We start from the raw sequence: 18,992 nt of genomic DNA, 5'->3' as shown, positions 1-18,992 counted from the left end.
CAGTAACGGCCTTCTCCCCGTCCCAGAGCACCGTCCTGCCAGCCAGAAACCCGAGGAAATCTGGCCGAAACACCGGAAGACTGACCCTCCCTGGGCATCTACCCTGTCACACGCCCCAGCAGGCTCCCCATCAGCCCGCAGCAACCCCTTTGGTGGCAGTGGGCACCTCGCTGGGTCTCGGGTGCGGGAGTCCCGTGGGCACCCCGGCAGTGGGGGCACAGAGGGGCGGCACGGGCTGGAGAGGCAGGAGTACACAGTGCTGGCAGACCTGCCCAAGCCCAAGCGCCTCGCACAGCGGGATGCTGTTGACCGCTACGGTTCCCGGACACTCAGCCCTGGCCGAGTGGAGGTGGAGAGGATATTTGGCTGCGAACGCAGGTGAGAAGCAACGGGACCCACAGCGGTCAGAGGTGGGGGATTGCCCCTCTCTGCTCTCATGGGGCCCCCACCTCCTAATCGCCATGCCTCATGGGGAGAGCAGGGCTAGATGGCAAAGCTCAGCTTTCAGCTGTGCTTACATTTCCCTTAAAGCAAGGATTGGGTTTAGGCTCAGCGCCATCCAACCTGGGGAGTTCACCCATTGTGGCAGGCATTGGAAAGGTGGAGCAAAAGCTGCACTGATGGAAGGGACCTGCCCACCTTCCTCATCCTCACAGTCACCTTCTGGAAGCTGGAGGATGTGCTGCGAAGCAGGGCTCCTCATGGGAAGAGGGAAGGAAAGCAGTGTTCCCCAGCCCCACTGTTCCCTCAGTGGCTCCCCAGGGATCCAGCATCCACTGTAGATGCTGTTCAGGAAAGGATGAAGTATACCAAGTCCATAGTAGCTGGCTGGAGAAGCAAGAGCAGCTCCAGTGTTGGTGGCATGGGGCAGGAGGGGACATAAACAGGGACTGGGGAAGTATCCTGGACAGGTGGGTGGGATGCAAAGGACCAGATGGAGGGAAGATGAGGAATGGTGTGAAGAAAACGTGCGTGAGGCAGCAGAATACAAAAGCTGAGGTGGCTGAAGCGATGGGGACAGCGAGAGGTCATGGCGCACAGTGTCTGAGACAGGTGGAGGTCTGTAGGGTCAGGCTAAGTCGGAGCAGGATCTGCAGGGGCTCTGCCTCCAAGCTGAGCATGGTGACAGTTGGACAAACTGTGTGTGTCCACAGGAAATCAGAGACGCTGGAGGCCTTCCAAGCTCTGGAGGAGGGCCGTGTGGACCGGCTCGATGGCAAGACGCCAGTGCCACCCAGCAAAGGCCACCTAGTTCGGAGGCAGTCCAGCCCCAGCCTGCCCAGGGAGGTGAGGCTTGGCAGGACTTCATCCCAGCTCTCCAAACTGGGTTGCTTTCTCCAGCCGCATTTTCTTCTCTTTCTGCCACATGCTTCTCCCTTTTGTTCCCCTACTCCTCCTTCGCTCTAATCCCAGCCCTTCCTTTGTCATAGACTGGGACCCTTGGGTCTTAAATTGCAGGAGCCCTTTCACCCTTTGGGTGCAAGAGGCTTCTTTTTGGTATGACCTGGCTCCATGCATAGAGATGCAATTGCTCTCTGGGCAACCATTTGACCAAACCACCTCCCAGCCCTAATCCTGTCTTGTTCTGATGACTAGCGTGTTTTTTTTTTTTTAAAGGACTCTCTGCTCTCTCTCTCCTTAATGACCTTAGAGTCAGCGAGTCTCCTGGCACTTTGAGCAGCGCAGCAGAGACCCCAAGGAGCCCCTGCGCTCCCCCAGCCCAGCTCGGCACTCTGAAAAGGCCAGCAGAAAGCGAGGGGACTCCCCGTGCCCTGCCAGCCCTGGCTGGCTGCAGGAGAGAGGCAGCCGAAGCCCACGCTCTGCAAGCCCAGCCCACAGGTTGGAGAAGAGAGTAGGAGAGACCGTGAGCCCCCCCTGTCGCTCTGAGAAAAGCTGGAGAAGCCGAGCGGAGCCTGGTCATCCCCCAAACTCAGAAAGGGGCCGAGCCACTTGGCAGGCAGGGAGTACACGGCAAGCACTGGAGAAGAAGAGCCGAGGGGACTCCCTGCACCCCACAGGTGTTGGGAAGGTCTCAGATAACAGCAGGCTGAGCTGGGCAGGGCCACCCCCACAGTCCCTCAGTCCTGCAAGATGTATGGAGAGCACGAGGAAAAGCCAAAAGGAGATCTCTCCTCCCAGCTTGGTGCGGGGAGCAGAGAGGCAACGGGTGAAGCCAGGGGAGCCACTGCACATTTCAGGGCCCAGGAAGCCATCTGAATGTGGCTGGCAGAGCCTCCGGGAAAAGCTGACATCCTCCCAACCTGGAAGGGGCACCAGCAGTGACTGGAAAGGCCGAGGCAAGCCCTTGCGCCCCACGAGTCCAACACGACCACTGGAGCAGAACTGGAAGGGTCGGGGGGATGTCCACCAAGCACAGGTGTGGGAGAAGGACTGGAAGCGCCAAGAGATGACCGTGTGCCATGCAGATGTGATGCGCCAGCTGGAAAGAGACTGGAAAAGCCCCGCTAGAGGTCTGGATGTAGGACTACGGCCAGATGACAGCTGGAAAAGGCCTGAGAGCCCAGCACAGCACCTGGAAGAGGACTGGAAGGGTCCTGAGCACACTCGAAACACAGACAACCCAGAGAAGCCATTGGAAAGTGACTGGGGGAACAAGAGTCTTCTCATTTACCATGTGAGTAGGGCAGGAGCCAGAGGTAATAGGGACCGTGGCAGGCATAAAACTGGCAAGCACAGAGTGCATGGGTCCCCTGGGTTGCATTCTGTGCATCCTGACTCCCTTGGATCCTCTGCTTCTCCAGGGGAGCTGAGCTGCCTGGCTGGCACTGGGAAGAGGGAGGATGCTTTCTCTCCTGGACCATGCCAGGAGGCAGCAGATGTTCAGATCTGGGAAGCTGAGTCGAGGACTAGACCCTGATGGCTTCAGCTCCTGCTCTTTTCCCTGCAGCCCCAGCTGAGTAGAAGCACCTTCCCACTACAAAGCAGCACCAGCTCCTCAGGAAGCCTGCAGCCACATTTGAATGCCAGTAAGAAGCACAAGGTAGGGGCCAGCCCCTGGGAATGGTGAGGAAGGGCAGCTGCCCTTCCTTGGGGAACACTGTGGGCAGGACCTAGGTCTCCAGCACTTGATCTGAGCAGGCTTAGCACGTTGCTGTCTTCCCATGACCTCCTGGAGACCATGGTCACTAACACTCCCCTTCACTGCATCCTCTGCCCATTTCTTGGGGAAAACAGGGGAAGGGGGGAGGCATTGAGTCACAGAGACTGTTTATAAAGCCAGAGAAGGGTGAGTAATAGGCTTAGGACTAAAATCTCAGTGTAGCTGCTTTCCTTTTCTTTATTATTGCCTGGTGCTATGATGGCATCAAGGGTTTTACAGGGATGAAGTGGGCTTTAGTGGCATGAAAGAAGATATGGTGAATTGTGTTGGTGTTCCTAGGATACTAGAAATGGCATGAGAAGCTTTGGAGGGCTGCAGAAAGTGTCCCGGGAGCCCATGTAGCTGGCAGCTGCACCTGAGTTCCTGCCTCTGTCCCCCTGTGTGTGCATCAGTCACCTCGGCCAAGTTGTCCTCTGCTTTGTGCTTTATACAAGGACAAACTGCAGCCAGGAAAGAGGCTGCCAAAGGCCTCTGAAACTCGAAACCGGTGACATCCCTTCCCTCCCTTCACTGCCCCAGGCCAGAGAGGAGCCCAAAGCCCTGAACTTCCTACGTACAACTAGGCTAGATCACCCCGCTCGTGCCAGGTTTCTTCAGCACTAAGCTCTGGGCCAGGCACCTTCTCTTTGCCTTGCAGCAAGCAGCATAGCCTTGTTGTGATTGCACAGTAGAGCCTGGCATTTTGTGATACACAGCCCCTGCCCCTTTTCCTTTGGGACCCTCTCTAGCAATTCCCCTTCCCGAGGCCAACTGCCTTTCCAGGAGCACCAGCAGCCCCCATATGACCTGCTACCACCTCTGCCAAGAGCCTAGAGGAGTTAATTTGAGGGGTCAGAGCATAAAACCGAGCAGCTTCAGGAGCCAAGGCAAGGACCCCACTGCGTGCACTGCTAAAAATCCCTGCCTGCGAAAAATCCCAGCCTGAGAGCAAACCCTGCCTGGTAAGGGCTGGGCTTCCGACGGTCCCTTCCCGGGGCAGCAGCGGCTCAGCCCGTCTCTCCCAGGGCTTCACCTTTGCCCAGGCCTAGGGGTCGGAAAGGCGACACGGATCATCCCCAGCATCGCCCCCGTCCCTTCCCGTCCCCCACCTCCCGGAGCCACCGCCCCTTTCCGTGCGGACCGGCGGCCTCGCCCGCCCCGGCGGCTCCATTGGCTGCGGGCGGCCGGGGCGGTGGCGGCGACTGCCATTGGCCTGCCCGGGCCCTCCCAGGAAGTTCGGGAGGAGGAAAAAAAAGTTTTTTTGGGGTGGTTTTCTTTTTCTTTTTTTTTTTTTTTTTTTTGTTTTCCCCTCCTTTCCTTTTCCTTTTTTTTTTTTTTTTAAGAAAAAAAAAAAGGAAAGAGGCGAGCGGGGAGCGCGGGGCGGGCGGCGGAGCGGGCATGGTGGGGCTGTGGAAGCCGCCCGGCCGCTGAAGCCGCCCCGCCGCCCTGGCTGCCAGCGCCCGGCCCCGCCGCGACCCCGGCCCCGGCCCCGCCGGCCGCGGCGCCCCCGCCATGACGGTGAGTCGGGACCGGCCCGTGGGGCTCGGGGCTTGGCGGGCGGGGATCGCGGGGGCTTCTCCCCCGAGGCTCGGGGCACAGCCCGGGACTGGGAGGGGGCGGTGGGGCCCCCAGCTGTCAGCCGCCAGCTCCGGGGGTCCCTCCGCTCGGGGGGTCTCTGGAGCCGCTGCTCCCCGGGGGACTCCGGCCCCGGGACTCAAGGGCTGTGGCGGTGCCTCCTTGGCTCCCTTTCCCATCCCCAGGGCTCCCCGTGGCCGCTCGGTTCCCGGCGGGCACCACCCCACCCAGATGAGCGGGAGCGTGGACCGGGCTGAGGCCGGGCCAGCTCACCGCACCGATGACCGCAGTCGGACGAGAAATTCGTATCCCTTCGGGAGTGGGGAACTCCTGCTCCCTGTGGGAAACAGATGCGGTTTGGGGCAGGGAACATCCCGCCCCTGGGGCGAACCTTCCTTGGCACAGGCGGCTGCCGGCCGCGGGAGGAAGGATGTTGAGCAAAGTGGGGTAATGGAGGTGACAGCCTGGGCTGTGCCCGCCGGCGTTTCGCACGGGGGCGGTGGGAAAGGGAGAGCCCGTCACCCGCTGGCTCTCGCTGCACGTGTAGGTTCGGGAGCTGCATGTGTGCCCCAGCCTGGAAGCGATTTTGCTTTCACCAAACTGAGCTGGAGTGATTTTGCTTTGTGTTTTGGCCTGGGGCCCGCGCCTTGTGGAGCGGGTTCCCCTTTTGGAGAAGAGGAGACACTGTGCTTTCCGGGAGGCTTGAAAGCCCCTTGCACCATTTCCTGGAGATGACAGAAAGCAATGCTCCAGGACCTGGGGTCCTGAGGAGCCTTTGTGAGCAGGAAGAGTAGGAGGCAGAGGTGATGGCAGAGGCTGGTGATGAAAGGAGACATCCGATCATTCCGTTTGCCCGCTCCGGCACTGAGCCTTCTCAGCCTGCCACAGCCTCTTCTCCACTTCTCCATCTCGGCGCCTCAGTACCACCCAGGAGCCATTCCTTCGCTCCCACCCTGTCCCTTTTCCTTCTTTGGTGTTTACATTCTTCAGATACTTAGAGGCTGTTATCACCTCCCCTGTAGCCCTTCTTCAACCAGAGCAGGCAACTGCTGCTCCTTAACCTGCTGTTGCAAGCCAGTCTTTCCAGATCTCACCTATGTCCCCAGCTGCTTGAAACCCCCTCCAGTGCCTCCAACTGATCAGCTACAGGGCTGAACATAAAACCTCTGACAGGTATGGATGCAACTGGGCAAAATTGCTGCTGCCACCTCCCAAGCCAAAGCCTCACCATCTGCAGCCCCGAGCTGCGCTGCAGGGCCGTGCATTTTGCTGGGGGTGCATCCTGCCACATCACTGCGTCTCCGGCACCCGGATCTCTCCCAGCAGCTTGGCTTTCCTGGATGTTTCCTCCTCCCACTGTTGGGCCATTTCCTCTGAGGGGTTCTATTTGAACCCCGCTCTCTTCTCTGCCGGTGTCCTGCGCTTTTTATGCTGGATGAGGAAACTGGATTTGGCTGTGGGGAAAGGAAGAAAAATGGCTGTAGGCACTTTGAGCATCAACTGATGCCTCAACTTATTGTACTGGCCCCACTATGACAAGAATAGTCCAAAGATGATTCTGTAGAGCTCTGGCTCTGTGTCTGGGGTTGTCAGGGAGAGCAGAAGCCCTGTGCAATTCGTCTGCTTGGGAGAAGCCATCCCAGGGGAATTTTCTGGCCTCAGCACTGTGTTAGGGGCAGTGGTTCTGGCAGGACTTTGTGGCAATTTTTTCAGTGGCATACATCCCATTAATATTAATTATTTTGGCACCTAATGCTTTGGGATTGTAAATCCTCAATAAGATGAGACCCAGCTGATCCATACAACAGCCCCAGCCAGGAGTCCTTTCACTCCCTCTCTCCCTATGTTGTTTTTCTGCCTTTGTGGAGCCTGCCCATCTCTCTTCTGTTGAGTGCACGTGTCCCAGGAGGGAGGAGGTTGCACTTTGATGTTTTGCCTCCTTTCCTTCCTTCTCACTGCTCTGAGTTTGGAGCTGGAGTTTAAGTCACCGGATTGGAAGGAATAACGGGAAAAAGGGTGGAGCTGCTGCCATGGGGAAAGAATTAATTTTCAGGGTGCTTTCTCAGGGCAGCAGTGAAGCCACCAGGATGTCTGTGTTGATGGGGATGCATGCATCCCCCTCATCTCCTAGCTGCCAGCAGTGCCTGTCACCTCAGCAGGAGGTGAGGTTTGGGAGCCCCCCATGTCCTTTGCTCTGGTTTCCCTCCCTTTCAGGGAGCTTGGGACTGCTGGATGCTTCTGGCCAGGCCTGAAGCTGTAGCAGCCACTGACCCTCCCCTTGGCACGTCTCCCTGCTCCTGCTCAAACCAATAGCTGGAGCGCCAGGGTGGGCCGGCACATTCTCGGCTCTTGCTGCCCCATAACCTTGGGTGTAACCCAAGAGCAGCAGCTCAGGGAGATGAAAGCAGGGGAAGCCTCATCCTGGCTGGATGGCCAGGGAGCTGGGCTTGTGGGGCAGCTGTGGCCAGCCACTGGGCTTGTTTAGGGAGTATGGAGTGGCCACTCCTTCTCACTAGCTCAGTCTCGGCTGATGGTTGTGACACATGGGGACTGCTGGTGGCTTCCCTGGGACTGGCAAGTCTGGTGCTGTCACTTCTCCAACACTGTCCCTGTCTGGTTCAGCTACAGAAGAAGGGGCAGGTTGGCAAACTCTGGCTTCTCAGGGAGAAGACATGTTGGACTGAATTCTTTGGTGGTGCAACTTGGAGCCAACTGGGAGGAGGGACTGGCTCAAGCCTGTTTAGCTGAGGGCAAAGCCAGGGACAGAGGTTCCCTTGAGTCAGCTCCCTGGTGCTCCACCTTGGAAAGGAGATAAACTGGTTGGGATGCTGCACCACTGGCATGAGGTTGGGAGGAGGCAGGGAGTGTGGGGAAACTCTGGCATGGGATAATGGGGGTGAAATTCTCTTCATCCTCGTCTTCAGTAGCTGTGGCTGGGCAGGAGGCAGCCTCTGTAGTTGGAGGGAGCAGGAGCTGAATAAGGGAAGGGCCCCCAGAATCTCAGAGGGTTGAGCCTTGGAAGGGGTTCAGTCTCAGACAGGACGAAGGATCAAGCACTGGTTGTGGCTCTGACTTCATCTCTTCCCTGGGGCACATCGTTTAAAGGCAACATGTTTTCACAGCTGTTGAACTGCCTCCTATACGTTTTTGGTGAGGGCTGTTTTGTAGAGAGCTACTCGTCTTTAATAAATGATCAGTAGTGAAGTTATTGTAGGGACGTAGCTCTGGGGAACGGACGGGCAGGGTTTGGACAAGGTGTGTCTGGCTCTTTGTGACTTTGCCTCCATCTCTGAGGCAAGCCCCATCAGTGGTGGTGGAGCACTCCCTCCTGCCCACTCTCCTTGTCTCTGCCTCCTCATCTCTGAATAAATACCTCTGAGGCACCTTGTGGAAACCTTCCTGCTGCATATTTTCCTTTTATTTTTTTAAACCCCTTTCCTTATCTCCTCCTCCCTCTTACAGGAATGACTGCCTGCTGCTGAGAGCTATGCCCAGTTCTCCTTTGCTATCAGGTCATATACCCCCATGAGTTTCCTAAAAACTATGCCAGGATATTCCCATTGTTGTTCTGTCACTGGGGACTCGCCTTCTACCCCCTGTCATAAAAAGCGTTTTTGTGGGTCGCTCCAAGAGAGTAACTCTGTTTTGTCCTTTTCTCTCCAGCCAGATCTTCTCAATTTCAAGAAGGGATGGATGTCCATCCTGGATGAGCCGGGAGAGGTAAGCCTGAGACATGAGTCTGCTTCTTCCCCTAGCCCTCGCTGCTAGAGATCCCTTGTGAGCCAGCTGATTTCCTTCCTCCATGCTTGCTGAGGTCTCTCCTGTTGGGAAAGGCAGTGGGAAACCTTTGGTGAAGGTGCCTCACTCTATGTGTGGATACAGCGTTTCACAGAGTGTCTCTCTCCCATCTGAGGAGAAGGAGGGGGATCTGGGAGGGAGGAGGGAGAAGAGAAGGCTGAGAGGTCATAGCGCGGAGAGTCCCTCCCTGTTCCTACACTTTTCCTGGTAACTGCCTATCCATTTCCCTCCTATCTTTTCCCTTCCCTCCCCCTGCCTGATCCACCTACAGTGGAAGAAACATTGGTTCGTGCTGACCGACTCAAGCTTGAGGTATTACCGGGACTCGAACGCAGAGGAGGTAAGCGTGGCCAGTCTTCTCCACCCTTTCTTCCTTCCTGTCCAGGGGGTAGAAGAGCACAACCCTGGCGTGACCAGTGTGCTCCAGGGAGAAGTGGCAGTATCATGTCCTCCTGAAGGACATTGGAGGTGGCAAGCTGCTCTCTGGGTGATGTGGGATGGTGAAGTCTGGGGGGACTGTTGGTGGTGGGAGGTGAGCAGAAGGGCTGGTTCTGTGGCTGGGCGTTTCTGATGCTCTCGACCCTGCTGGCAGCCCTTGGATTAGAAGAGGTGTGCTGTAAAGCTGAGCCTGGCTTCTGGAGAGCTGAGCCTGGCTCCAAGAGAACTGTGGGGTGAAGGCAGAGGTGGCCCACACTTTGGTTAGGGTGCTGACAAGTGATGGAGGCTTTTTCAAAGCTGAGTGAGCACTGATGTCCTCGCGGGTGGCTGTGCTTGCAGGCTGATGACCTTGACGGAGAAATTGACCTCCGCTCCTGCACGGATGTGACAGAGTTTGCAGTGCAACGCAACTATGGCTTCCAGATACACGTGAGTGTCTGGCACTGCCTGGGCACAGAGCGGTAGCACCAAGAGATGCTGGGTGGGAATGTGTGCTCCCTCCCCATGCCAAGATGCTGAGAGGCAATTCGAGCAAATTCTTTGCCAGGATGGTGGCTCAGCAAGGCTGGTTTGGTGACACATGGGTGGCAGTGCTCAGGGACACAAGTGCTGCCTGCCTGCAAAGGAAGGAGAAGGAAGAGGCTTTGCAGGGCTGGCTGAAGGCTGTGCTGGAGGCAGTCCATGAGCCAAGCTAAATGCCAGGAGTGTTTAATTGACCTGTTGGCCAAGGCAACTTCTCGATAGCCGCAGGGAGGGAGTGGCGAGCACTACAGACCTTGGTGTAGCCTGGCTCACTGTGCTCTGAGTGGCAGCCTGTACCCTGGGTTCAGCCCCAGTACAGTCCTGTCCTTGGCTACTTGCCGTAGCAGCAGGAGGCAGCTGCTAAGGCAGCATAAAAGATGGTGGGTGCTCAGGGCTGTGCACTTCATGGTCTGGGTTTCCCTGTGGCCTGCTGCTGTACCTCAGTGCTGGCATCCAGCTCCCAGCACCTGAACAGCTGGATTGCACCAGCGTGTGTTTGGCTCAGTGTGCCAGCAGAGTTTCTTTTGCCTTTGCTTGGAGATGGTCTCATAGAGGACGTGTAACAAGCTTCCCCTCAAGCAGTGTGTCTCCTCTCCCACCCCTCCACGTGGCCACAAGAGCTTGAGACAGCAGATGGCCTTTCTAACACTGTTCACTACCTGTGCAAGTGGATCTCGTAGGTCTCAGGGAGTGAGTGGGAGCTGCTGCATCTCCACTGGGCACTGACAGGCCCTCTGTCACCTCCCTGTTGCAGACAAAGGATGCCGTCTTCACCCTGTCAGCGATGACCTCGGGCATCCGGCGCAACTGGATCGAGGCCCTGAGGAAGAATGTGCGCCCAGTCAGTGCTCCAGATGTCACCAAGTAAGAGCTGCCCTGTGCTGCTTCTCCTCTTCCCACTTGCTGCCCTTCTACCCTGGCAGACAGGGACCAGGAAGACCCCTCTGGAAATCTCATCACTCCCAGATCAGCCCTACTCTCTGCTTCTCCTGAAAATGGCTTGGTTACACCAGCTGGTGACAGGGATTGACAGCCTGATGGCTTCCTGTCTTGCACCTGCTTTTTGCCTCGCCACATCAGTTTAGACTGGTTTCTCCACCAGCATAGCTGCAACCAGGGTCAATCTTCCCCACCCTGTGGAGGAACCTATTTCCCTGAGGGATGGGGTGCTACAGGCCCAGCTCCATGCTCAGGGTGGGGTTTCATAAGGCTGGGCTGTGAGAGGGCTGAGCCTTGGGCAGTTGGCAGTGCCTCTGCTGGCATCCTTTCCCAAACGGTGCCTCTGCTTCACCAGTTGCTGCTCTGGTTTCAGGCTCTCTGACTGCGATAAGGAGAACTCCTTCCGTAACTGTGTTCCCCAGAAAGGCTCACTCCGGATGGAGGAGCAGCAGCGGCCAGGCTCGGGCTCGGGCTCCGAGGGGAACTCGAAGGGCAGTCACTGGAAGGCAGATGGGCAGCGCCATGCCTTTGATTATGTGGAGCTGTCTCCCTTGCCACAGGACCCCGGGAATCAGGGGTCCCCACAGAGGACAAAAGGGAGCTTGAGGATCTCCGACCGAACTCCCAAGTATGAGGAGCTGGAGCGGGATCTGGCCATCCGTTCGGAGGAGAGGCGGAAATGGTTTGAGACCCCTGATGGCAGGGTCACAAACAGCGATGGCCCAGCAGGAGACTCTTCCCGCAAGGTCGGGGAGCAGGACCTCCCCCCTCCGCCACTTTCAGAGGAACAGCGGATTCGTCTGAACGAGGAGATAGAGAAGAAGTGGCTGGAGCTGGAACGCCTGCCTTTGAAGGACTTGCAGCGAGTGCCCTTGACAGCACTGCTGAACCAGAGCAAGGGGGGCCATGGAGACACCAACGAGGCACTGAAAAAGGAGGTAAGAGCATCCCTCCTCTCTGAAACTGGGATTCTGGTGGCCCCTTAGTGTGGTCCCTGGCAGCAGGAGGCTTTGCAGAAGAACAAGGCAGAGGTTCAGGAAGATGTTCATCCTTTCTGGCTCCATTTGCCACCTGTCAAGTGCATGGAAGCTTTTGCAACATGGTGAGGCCAGAGGCCTGCTGTCACTCACCTGGAGAGCTTCCCCAGACCACGTTTTGGTTCAGGATAATTTATTTATTGTCACTGTTTGCATGGAATGTTTTTCCTCGGAACACATGCACAGCCTTTCTTCTCTAGCTGTTCCCGAGCCTGCAAGCACTTCACCTGCCAGTCTTTGAAAGGAGCCATGCAGTGGTGGTTTCCTCCACCATGAATCCACCTCTGGAAGCTGGGATGTCTCCTCCCTTTCTTACTAGCACTCACCAGGCTGGGGCTGGCTTTGCCAGTTTGGTCCCTTGGCAGGCTGCCGGGGAAGCAGATGTCCCCACTGGCCATGCATGGCCCTCCCCATCCTTAAGCCCAGGGTTTGGATGCAGCATATTGGTCAGACCATGGCACTTTTCTACTCTTGGCTGACCATCTCTCTCCTCCCTGGCACAGATCCAGTCACTGCGGGCACAGCTGGAGTCCTGCCGGGCCAGAAATGAGAGTCTTCGGGAGGCAGCAACATCCCAGGGAGACAGCCATGTGCCCCGAGGGTACATCTCACAGGTGAGCAGGATGCAGGACACAGGACCCTGGGATCACTCCCAGTACCAAACTGGGAATTGTTGATACTCAGCTTATTGCTGAGCAGGTATTGCTAATCATTGGGTTGTCATGGTGACCCTAGCTGGGCCCATTTGTAATCAATGTTAATTACATAAAGGCTGGTACATGTTGTCTGGCCTTAAAGGGACCAGAATTATAAACAGAGAGAAGAAGAATTAAGGGAGAGGTGCAGGATCTGTCCCCCACTTTGCACATGCATACAATGCTGGCCTGGCCTAGGCTGGGGGGTGAGCTCGTGAGCGGGTCAGCAGCTTTCTGCAGGGCCTGTGGTGCATTCCCCTGTGGTTTGCTGCTGTGGTTCTTGCTAATAGGGCTCACAAGTGCCTTTTAAAAGCAGTCAGTCAGTCCCTGGGGAGCTCTAATCCCTGTCACGACCGCTTGAGTCCTGAAGGTCACTTTGACAGCACAGGCCATTTGTTGAGGACGGCACGTGGGAGAGCCGCTAAGCAGAATTTGCTCATGCTTCAGCCTCTCTCTTTGCTTTGTTTATTTATTTTTCCCTCTCACGGACTCATCCAAAGCAAGCAGGGGCACATCCCATAGGGATTTCCTGTGGGGAGGCTGCTGTTCTACCATGCAGTGGGGTTTTCAGGATGTGCCCTATGTGTTGAAAGATGCCGGGATGAAGAGGATGGCAGGGCAGGAAACTGGAGCTGGCTAAGTCTGTTGCAGTGGGTTGGCTGTACCTAGCCCAGATAAAGAAACTCACAAGCCCTGTGGCACACAGCCTGGACACTTACCAGTCTCTCTGTCATCTTGATTTAATATTTGCATCTCACAGGCCTCTTTATGGTCAAAAAAAGCAAAAGCAGTGGGGAAGAACTCCCTTATCTTCCTAACTCCCTTATCTTCCTAATAACTTTTCTCAAAAGGCCAGCATTTCACATTTGAGGCCAAGCTTGACCTTTCCCCAAAGGATTTGTTCTCTCTGCCAAGGGTTGGTTGCAGCCAGTCCGTGGACAGATCACCAAATTGATTCCTTACCTTTTCCTCTCCTTTGGTTGATCTGTGAGCTTCTCTCATCTTAGTAGAGAAGAGTAGCCAGCAAGGACTTGCATTCATACACTTGTCTTGAAGTGCCTTTTGTATCAGCCTTTGCCTTGGTCCTGGGTGAAGGAATGGGATGGCAAGGGGCTGTGAGAGGATGTGATGACTTCCTAGCTCTCTGCTGTTGTCTTTGAGCCCCAGGCTTTTTAAAAAAAGGACATGGTTTGGTGATGAACAAATCCTTCTTGAGAGGCTTGGGGTGGTGCTGGAGGGGGAGCAGAGATGTAGTGCCAAGGTGGGAACCGCTTTGCTTTGCTCTATCTTGAGTTAACCACAGCACTCAGCGTGGAAAGAACTATCCCCCTGGTCTCAGAGCTATCAGAAAGGAGGGCGATCTGTGTGAGGAGGATCCCTAACCATTAGGCTGTGGGGAGGGCTCTTTCACAGCCTCTGTCGGGCCTCAGGGCAGTGCAGAGTGTCACTTTTCAGGAGAAGAGGCTCAGTTTTCATTGATTCCGGGAGATGCTGCTTCATTTAAAAGGCATATACTGAGATGCAGTTCCCTCTGTTGATCTTCTTCGGCCAGGCAGTGCAGCCTGGTGGAGGGTCAGGACTGTGGCGTTGGGCATTATTCCCAACTCTTGGCCCAAGAGGGATGTTCCTGTCTTGCCGCTTTAGTATTAAGAGCCAGAGGAATGTTTCTTCCTCTGTAAAGTGTCAAGGGGTTGCAAGATGTGTGTCCCTCTCAAATGGTTGTGTTCAGAGATTAAAGTGCTACTTCACTTTCAGAAGGAAAAGACCCTCCTGGGAAGTAGTCTTACTTCTCTCAAAGTGTCCCTGGACTTGAGTGAGGTTTGCAAAGGCAAACATCAGCTGAGCCAGGTGCTTGTCCTGGCCCAAGCCCTTCTGTCTTTTCTCCTGGTCTCTCAGCCCTCCTCTCCTCCACTCAACAGGAGGCCTGTGAGCGTAGCCTGGCTGAGATGGAGTCATCCCACAAGCAAGTGATGGAGGAGCTCCAGAGGCACCACCAGCGGGAGCTGGAGCGGCTGAGGCAGGAGAAGGAGCGGCTTCTGGCAGAGGAGGCAGCGGCGACAGCAGCAGGTAGGAGCACACACCAAGCTGTGCCCCTGCTCAGCTGGGTCCCTCCTACCTCTCCCAAATGTCTCTTGCCAGAAGCCAGTCACTCCAGTCATCTGGAGTTACACTGTTGATCTTACTGATGTGAGACCGACGCTCCTTGGAGCATGAGCTTTGGTGCTCCTTGGACCTGTGGTGCTGGTGGAGATGGCATGGTAAAGATACTGCAGGAAATGGGGTCTTGCCTCTGTGGATGGGTGGGAGGGGACCAGGACTTTCTTGTAGGTGGGCAGGGCTGACAGAGGTGGTAGGAAGCTCCCACGTTGTGTTAGTCTCCTTGGCAGCATGGTGATCCTGGGGTTTGGAGAAGGTGGGGGCTGTCCTGAGGGCAGAAGAGGAGGAAGGGGAATCTGCAAAGGTAGATCTGGGAACTTGCAGTGGCAAGAGCTTAGCCAGTTCCCTGGTGTGGTTTCCCCAGCTAAAGCTGGCACAGCCTGATCCCCCATCTCCCATTGTCCCCCTCTGCAGCCATCGAAGCACTGAAGAAAGCCCACAGGGAGGAAATGAATAAGGAGCTAGGCAGGACACGAAGCTTCCAGCAATGCAGCTCTCTCCCAGAAGCCCTCCAGAAGCAGCACCAGTAAGAAAGCATCTCTCTTGCTCCCCTTGCCCAGTGATGCTGCCTTGTAGCCTCTCTGCAGCTCTAGCCCCCAGCTGTTCTTCTTGCCACCTCCCCAGTTCCCTCCTTGGAGGTGGTGGGTACCCAGTGGTGAATCCCAGGGCTGCTGGAGCTGTAGAGCAGGGAGGTTTGTCTCCTACTTGGTGCTTTTCCCTGTAGCACCTTCCTCTTCCCTATAGCTTTTGCCCTCTGTTTTCTTTATGGAAAGCTCCGAGATATCTCCTGCATGTCTTGAAGCTCCTAGAAGCACCACACTCAAGTGTGGGAGTGTGGAAACTGAAGCCTTGGTCCACAGAGAACATTATCGTGTGCTAATGACTGATGTGGGCAGAGGCTGGCCATGGCAGGGGGGAGGGTGATGCCGATGGCCAGGAGCTGGAAAGGGGTTTGGGGCAGTGATGAGCTGGTGCCTCTTTGGTAGGTTGGACGTGGATTCCCTGAAGCGGGAGCTGCAGGTGCTTTCTGAGCAGTATTCCCAGAAGTGCCTGGAAATTGGGGAGCTCACCCAGAAGGCAGAGGAACGGGAGCAGATACTGCAGCGCTGTCAGCAGGAGGGGAAGGACCTCCTCCGGAAAAATCAGGCAAGAGAAGGGCTTTCCCTGCTAGCAGACACTGTGAAGCATGTTTTTCCCTCACACAGCACAGCCCCTCTGTTAGAACTCTCCTACTTTTTCATATTTCTTCCCTTCTGAGATCTTATCGTCAGAAGAAGATTAAGAATGAGAGACTGTAGTTGGGCTTGTCATAACTGTGGTGTTAAATATGGCAAATGTATTCTGCAGGTTGTAGATGCTGCTTTCAGCTGTGGACAGGGAGTTACGAAATGGTGTCTAAGCTGGAGTAGGGCTGGAATGAAGATGGAAGGGTCAGGACAGTAGAGAGGCCTGTGCCATGGCTACTCTGACGTCTTTTGGCTTTGGCTGCAGGAGCTGCAGACCCGCCTCTCGGATGAGATCGGGAAACTGCGGAGCTTTATTTCGTCACGGAGCTCTGGGGACCGCTCTTCGCACAACAATGAGCGGAGTTCCTGCGAGCTGGAGGTATGGGGGTCCCCCTGGCTGCCCCACTGCCTCCATCCCTACCCGCTCTGGGGATCTTCTCCTCTCAACGGTTTTGGCTTAGAGCAGGTGGGAGTGGGGTGCCGGATGGAGCAACGGGGATGGCGCAGGAAGCAGGAATGCAAGCTTCCCCTCTGCCGCTCTCTCAGGCTGTTTGCGCCGTTTCCTGCCCCAGCCCTTCTGGTCCTTCCTTCCTTTCCCACCATTGCGCTTGCGCCAGGGCCTTCCAGCCCTTCGGAGATGGTGGCTCTTGAGTCACCTCTGGTTCCTCTCCCACTTTCTGGCCCAGGTGCTGCTGCGAGTGAAGGAGAACGAGCTCCAGTACCTAAAGAAAGAGGTGCAGTGCCTCCGGGAGGAGCTGCAGATGATGCAAAAGGTGGTGTTTTCTGGGAGTTACTGAGAAATCAGCAGGAGAGGGGAGGGAGGGGGACACCAGGGCTGCATATCAGCAGGGTTCAGCTGGGTTTAATGAATGCTCAGGACAAACCCTCTTGTGCTCCTTGTCGTTGCTGACTGCAGAGCACATAGCAGCTCCAAACAGCATGGGCTGGCATAGACTTACCTTGTAGAAGGGAAGTGTCACAGAGACTTCGCTGCTGGTTTACCCAGATGTAAGCACATACAAGCATGGACAGGCCAGGAGCCCTTCTTTTCCAAGTGAGAAACCTGGATGAAGCCTGCCTAGCACTCTGCTTCCCTTAGTTATCCCCTCTCTGGGTGGATGTATTTCCTTGGGCGTTGTTTCTGGGTGTGCTGCTCCCTCCACTGGCAGCAGCTCATTCAGAGGGATTTTCAAAGACCCCTGCCAAAGGAGAACCTAAAAGAGGCTTTAAGATTCAGTGATGCTCAAGAAGATTATAACTTATTCATGTGGGTTTTTTGCCATATAAGCAGCTGGGCCCAACTCTCTCAGTGGCCTGCATCCCTGGTGGTGTTTTTTTTTCCCATATGGCTGCTCCACGTGTACACAAGCCATGGTAAAGCCCACATTGCCTCATCAATCTGATGCTGCAGATCCCCACTGCTGCGGCACCAGAGTCTCTGCCTTCCTTCCTGGCCCAGGTTTTGCAAAGTGCTACCTTCATACTCATCTTCTGAATAGTTTCTGCATGGCCCAGATTGGGATGGGCTTCGAACCCAGGGCTAGCATTCTTCTTCTCACCTGCTGGGCTTGCCTTGCCGCAACCCTCCCTAATATCAGCCCAGAATCTCTCCCTCCCTTGGCAGGACAAGAGATTTGCCTCAGGGAAATACCAAGATGTCTATGCAGAGCTGAATCACATCAAGGTGCGCTCAGAGCGAGAGATCGAGCAGCTGAAGGAGCACCTGCGCCTGGCCATGGCGGCTCTGCAGGAGAAGGAGTCGCTGTGCAACAGCGTCGGCAAGTAATGGTGAGCACTGAGGGTGCTGTGATGTCCCCTGAGGGTGCAGCTGGCTGAGGCTGGCTGCTGCACATTGACAGGGCGATGGAAGATGCCAGTTTCTCCTCCTCCACTCAGTGTTGAAACTTTAGGCTTAACCTCTTCCTTCGCTGCTTCTTGCACCCCTGGCCCTCCTGTTGTCCCTGACATTCTCCCAAGGGCTTCAGCCCCCTTTTCACTGTGTTGCTCTTGATGCAGCCAGCACCAAGTGCTGCTCAACCAGGCTGGATGTGGGAGCCAGCTAAATGCTGGCCTTTGACCTGTGGCTTGGGTGACAATGTGGGGGCAGTTGCACATTCCCTGTGTAAGGCTGTGTTTCTGCTCTGTTCACCTTTGAAGTGGTTTCCCTATCACAGAACGGAAATTTTAGGTCTGCATCAAAGCAGCCCTGACTAGACCCAGCCCTTCTCCCACACTCACCTGCAGATATCCCTGCCATGACTGGGGAGGGAAGCAGGGTGACAGGAACAAGGGCGTCCTGTTGTCCATACTGCTTCTGCCCTTGCTTGGATGCCATGGCCATTGGAATTGGGGTCACCCTGCTCCACCAGCGCTTGCTGATGGGCACTGAAACGAGTGGATCCGTAGCAGGGCACCAGACAGCCGTCTCTCCAGGGAGCAGAAAGGTCAGTATTTCTGTGCTCAGTGGAGTCTTTCTAAACCATTTCTGTTTTGTCTCTCTCTCTAGGTCTGCTCTACGTTTGTTATCTGTTCTAGTTTTGTATTTGCTCCATTCCTCACTTGTGGGGAGAGAGAGGTTGAATCCCATCCGTTATCGCCTTGGCAAGGAATCCCACACACCTCCAACCTCCTCGCTCCCTTCCCAAAGCTTTTTTGATGAACCCTTTTTGCCTGCATACCTGAGCACATTGTTTGGACTGGCTCCTTATATGCACCTTCTTCAGGATTTTTATATGTGAAAATTATATTTTATAGAGGAATTTTTCCCCCACAGGAAGAAGGGGAAGAAGAGGAGGAAAACTTTTACTACATCACCAGCATTTTTCTAACCTGAAAAAGAGAATCTGGGTTTTTTTCCCCCTTCCCCAGCCCCATTGCTCCCAACCACACAGCCACCTTTGGCACGTATTTCCTCTCTTCCAAATGTCTCCACGGTCCCCTGGGATGTACGGCAAGGACCATGCTTCCCCTCCCCGTGCCACCCCCGGGACCTGCGGAGAAGACATGCAAGCCATAGGAGGGAGACACCAGGGCCACCTGCCATGGATGTGCTTGCCTGGGACATTTGAAAGAGGACACCTTGGCAAGAGTCCGCATGATCAAGCTCTCTCCCTATCTGCCCCTTTGGCTCCTTCAAGAACCCGCGTTGGCAGGAGCCCAGAGCCACGGGGCTTCTCCTTTCTGGAGAAGAGGAGCTGTGAGGCTGCTACTGCACCCGCCGGAGCCAACCTCCCCAAGGTGGCAGCTGCTGCTGCTCTGCTGCACCCTTCAACTTTTAACTTAATAAAATCTTCCCCTTTCGCTGAGAAAAATGTGTTCCTCGAGGGGAAGGTTTGCCATGTGGCCCTAATCCACGGGGGTGAGGGGAAGGGTGATTTCGAGGTTTGGGGTCATACTGACCAGTTGCTTCCCTCCCTCAGGGTTTGGTAAGGGAAAGCAGCAGGAGCACACCCAGCCCCTGGCTAGAGAGCGAGAGGAGCCCTGCAGTGCCATTATCCAGATGTTT

General features: G+C 55.6%; 1 protein-coding gene across 3 annotated transcripts; it reads left to right on the top strand.

Annotated features, from left to right (window-relative positions):
* The first annotated feature begins 2,337 nt into the window (after positions 1-2,337).
* Positions 2,338-18,792, top strand: TRIOBP (TRIO and F-actin binding protein). 3 transcript variants are annotated; one of them, XM_032689214.1, is made up of 15 exons: positions 2,338-2,635; positions 2,909-3,001; positions 8,339-8,395; positions 8,745-8,813; positions 9,251-9,340; positions 10,188-10,297; positions 10,746-11,310; positions 11,913-12,023; positions 14,024-14,171; positions 14,676-14,787; positions 15,248-15,407; positions 15,753-15,866; positions 16,174-16,260; positions 17,112-17,275; positions 17,994-18,792. In XM_032689214.1, exons 1-14 carry the CDS (start codon positions 2,408-2,410, stop codon positions 17,271-17,273), a joined length of 2,106 nt encoding a protein of 701 aa, XP_032545105.1. In that variant the 5' UTR covers positions 2,338-2,407; the 3' UTR covers positions 17,274-17,275; positions 17,994-18,792. The 3 variants fall into 3 exon arrangements, with proteins under 3 accessions (XP_032545105.1, XP_032545106.1, XP_032545107.1); XM_032689215.1 differs by lacking the exon at positions 2,909-3,001 and having other exon boundaries at positions 2,339-2,635; XM_032689216.1 differs by lacking the exons at positions 2,338-2,635; positions 2,909-3,001 and adding an exon at positions 4,584-4,618.
* Positions 18,793-18,992: the final 200 nt, after the last annotated feature.

The sequence above is a fragment of the Chiroxiphia lanceolata genome, chromosome 5 (assembly GCF_009829145.1).
Source record: "Chiroxiphia lanceolata isolate bChiLan1 chromosome 5, bChiLan1.pri, whole genome shotgun sequence".
NCBI classification, from domain to species: Eukaryota; Metazoa; Chordata; class Aves; order Passeriformes; family Pipridae; genus Chiroxiphia; species Chiroxiphia lanceolata.
The sequence above is the reverse complement of the archived record's forward strand: the minus strand, read 5'-3'. Positions and strand labels throughout refer to the sequence as shown.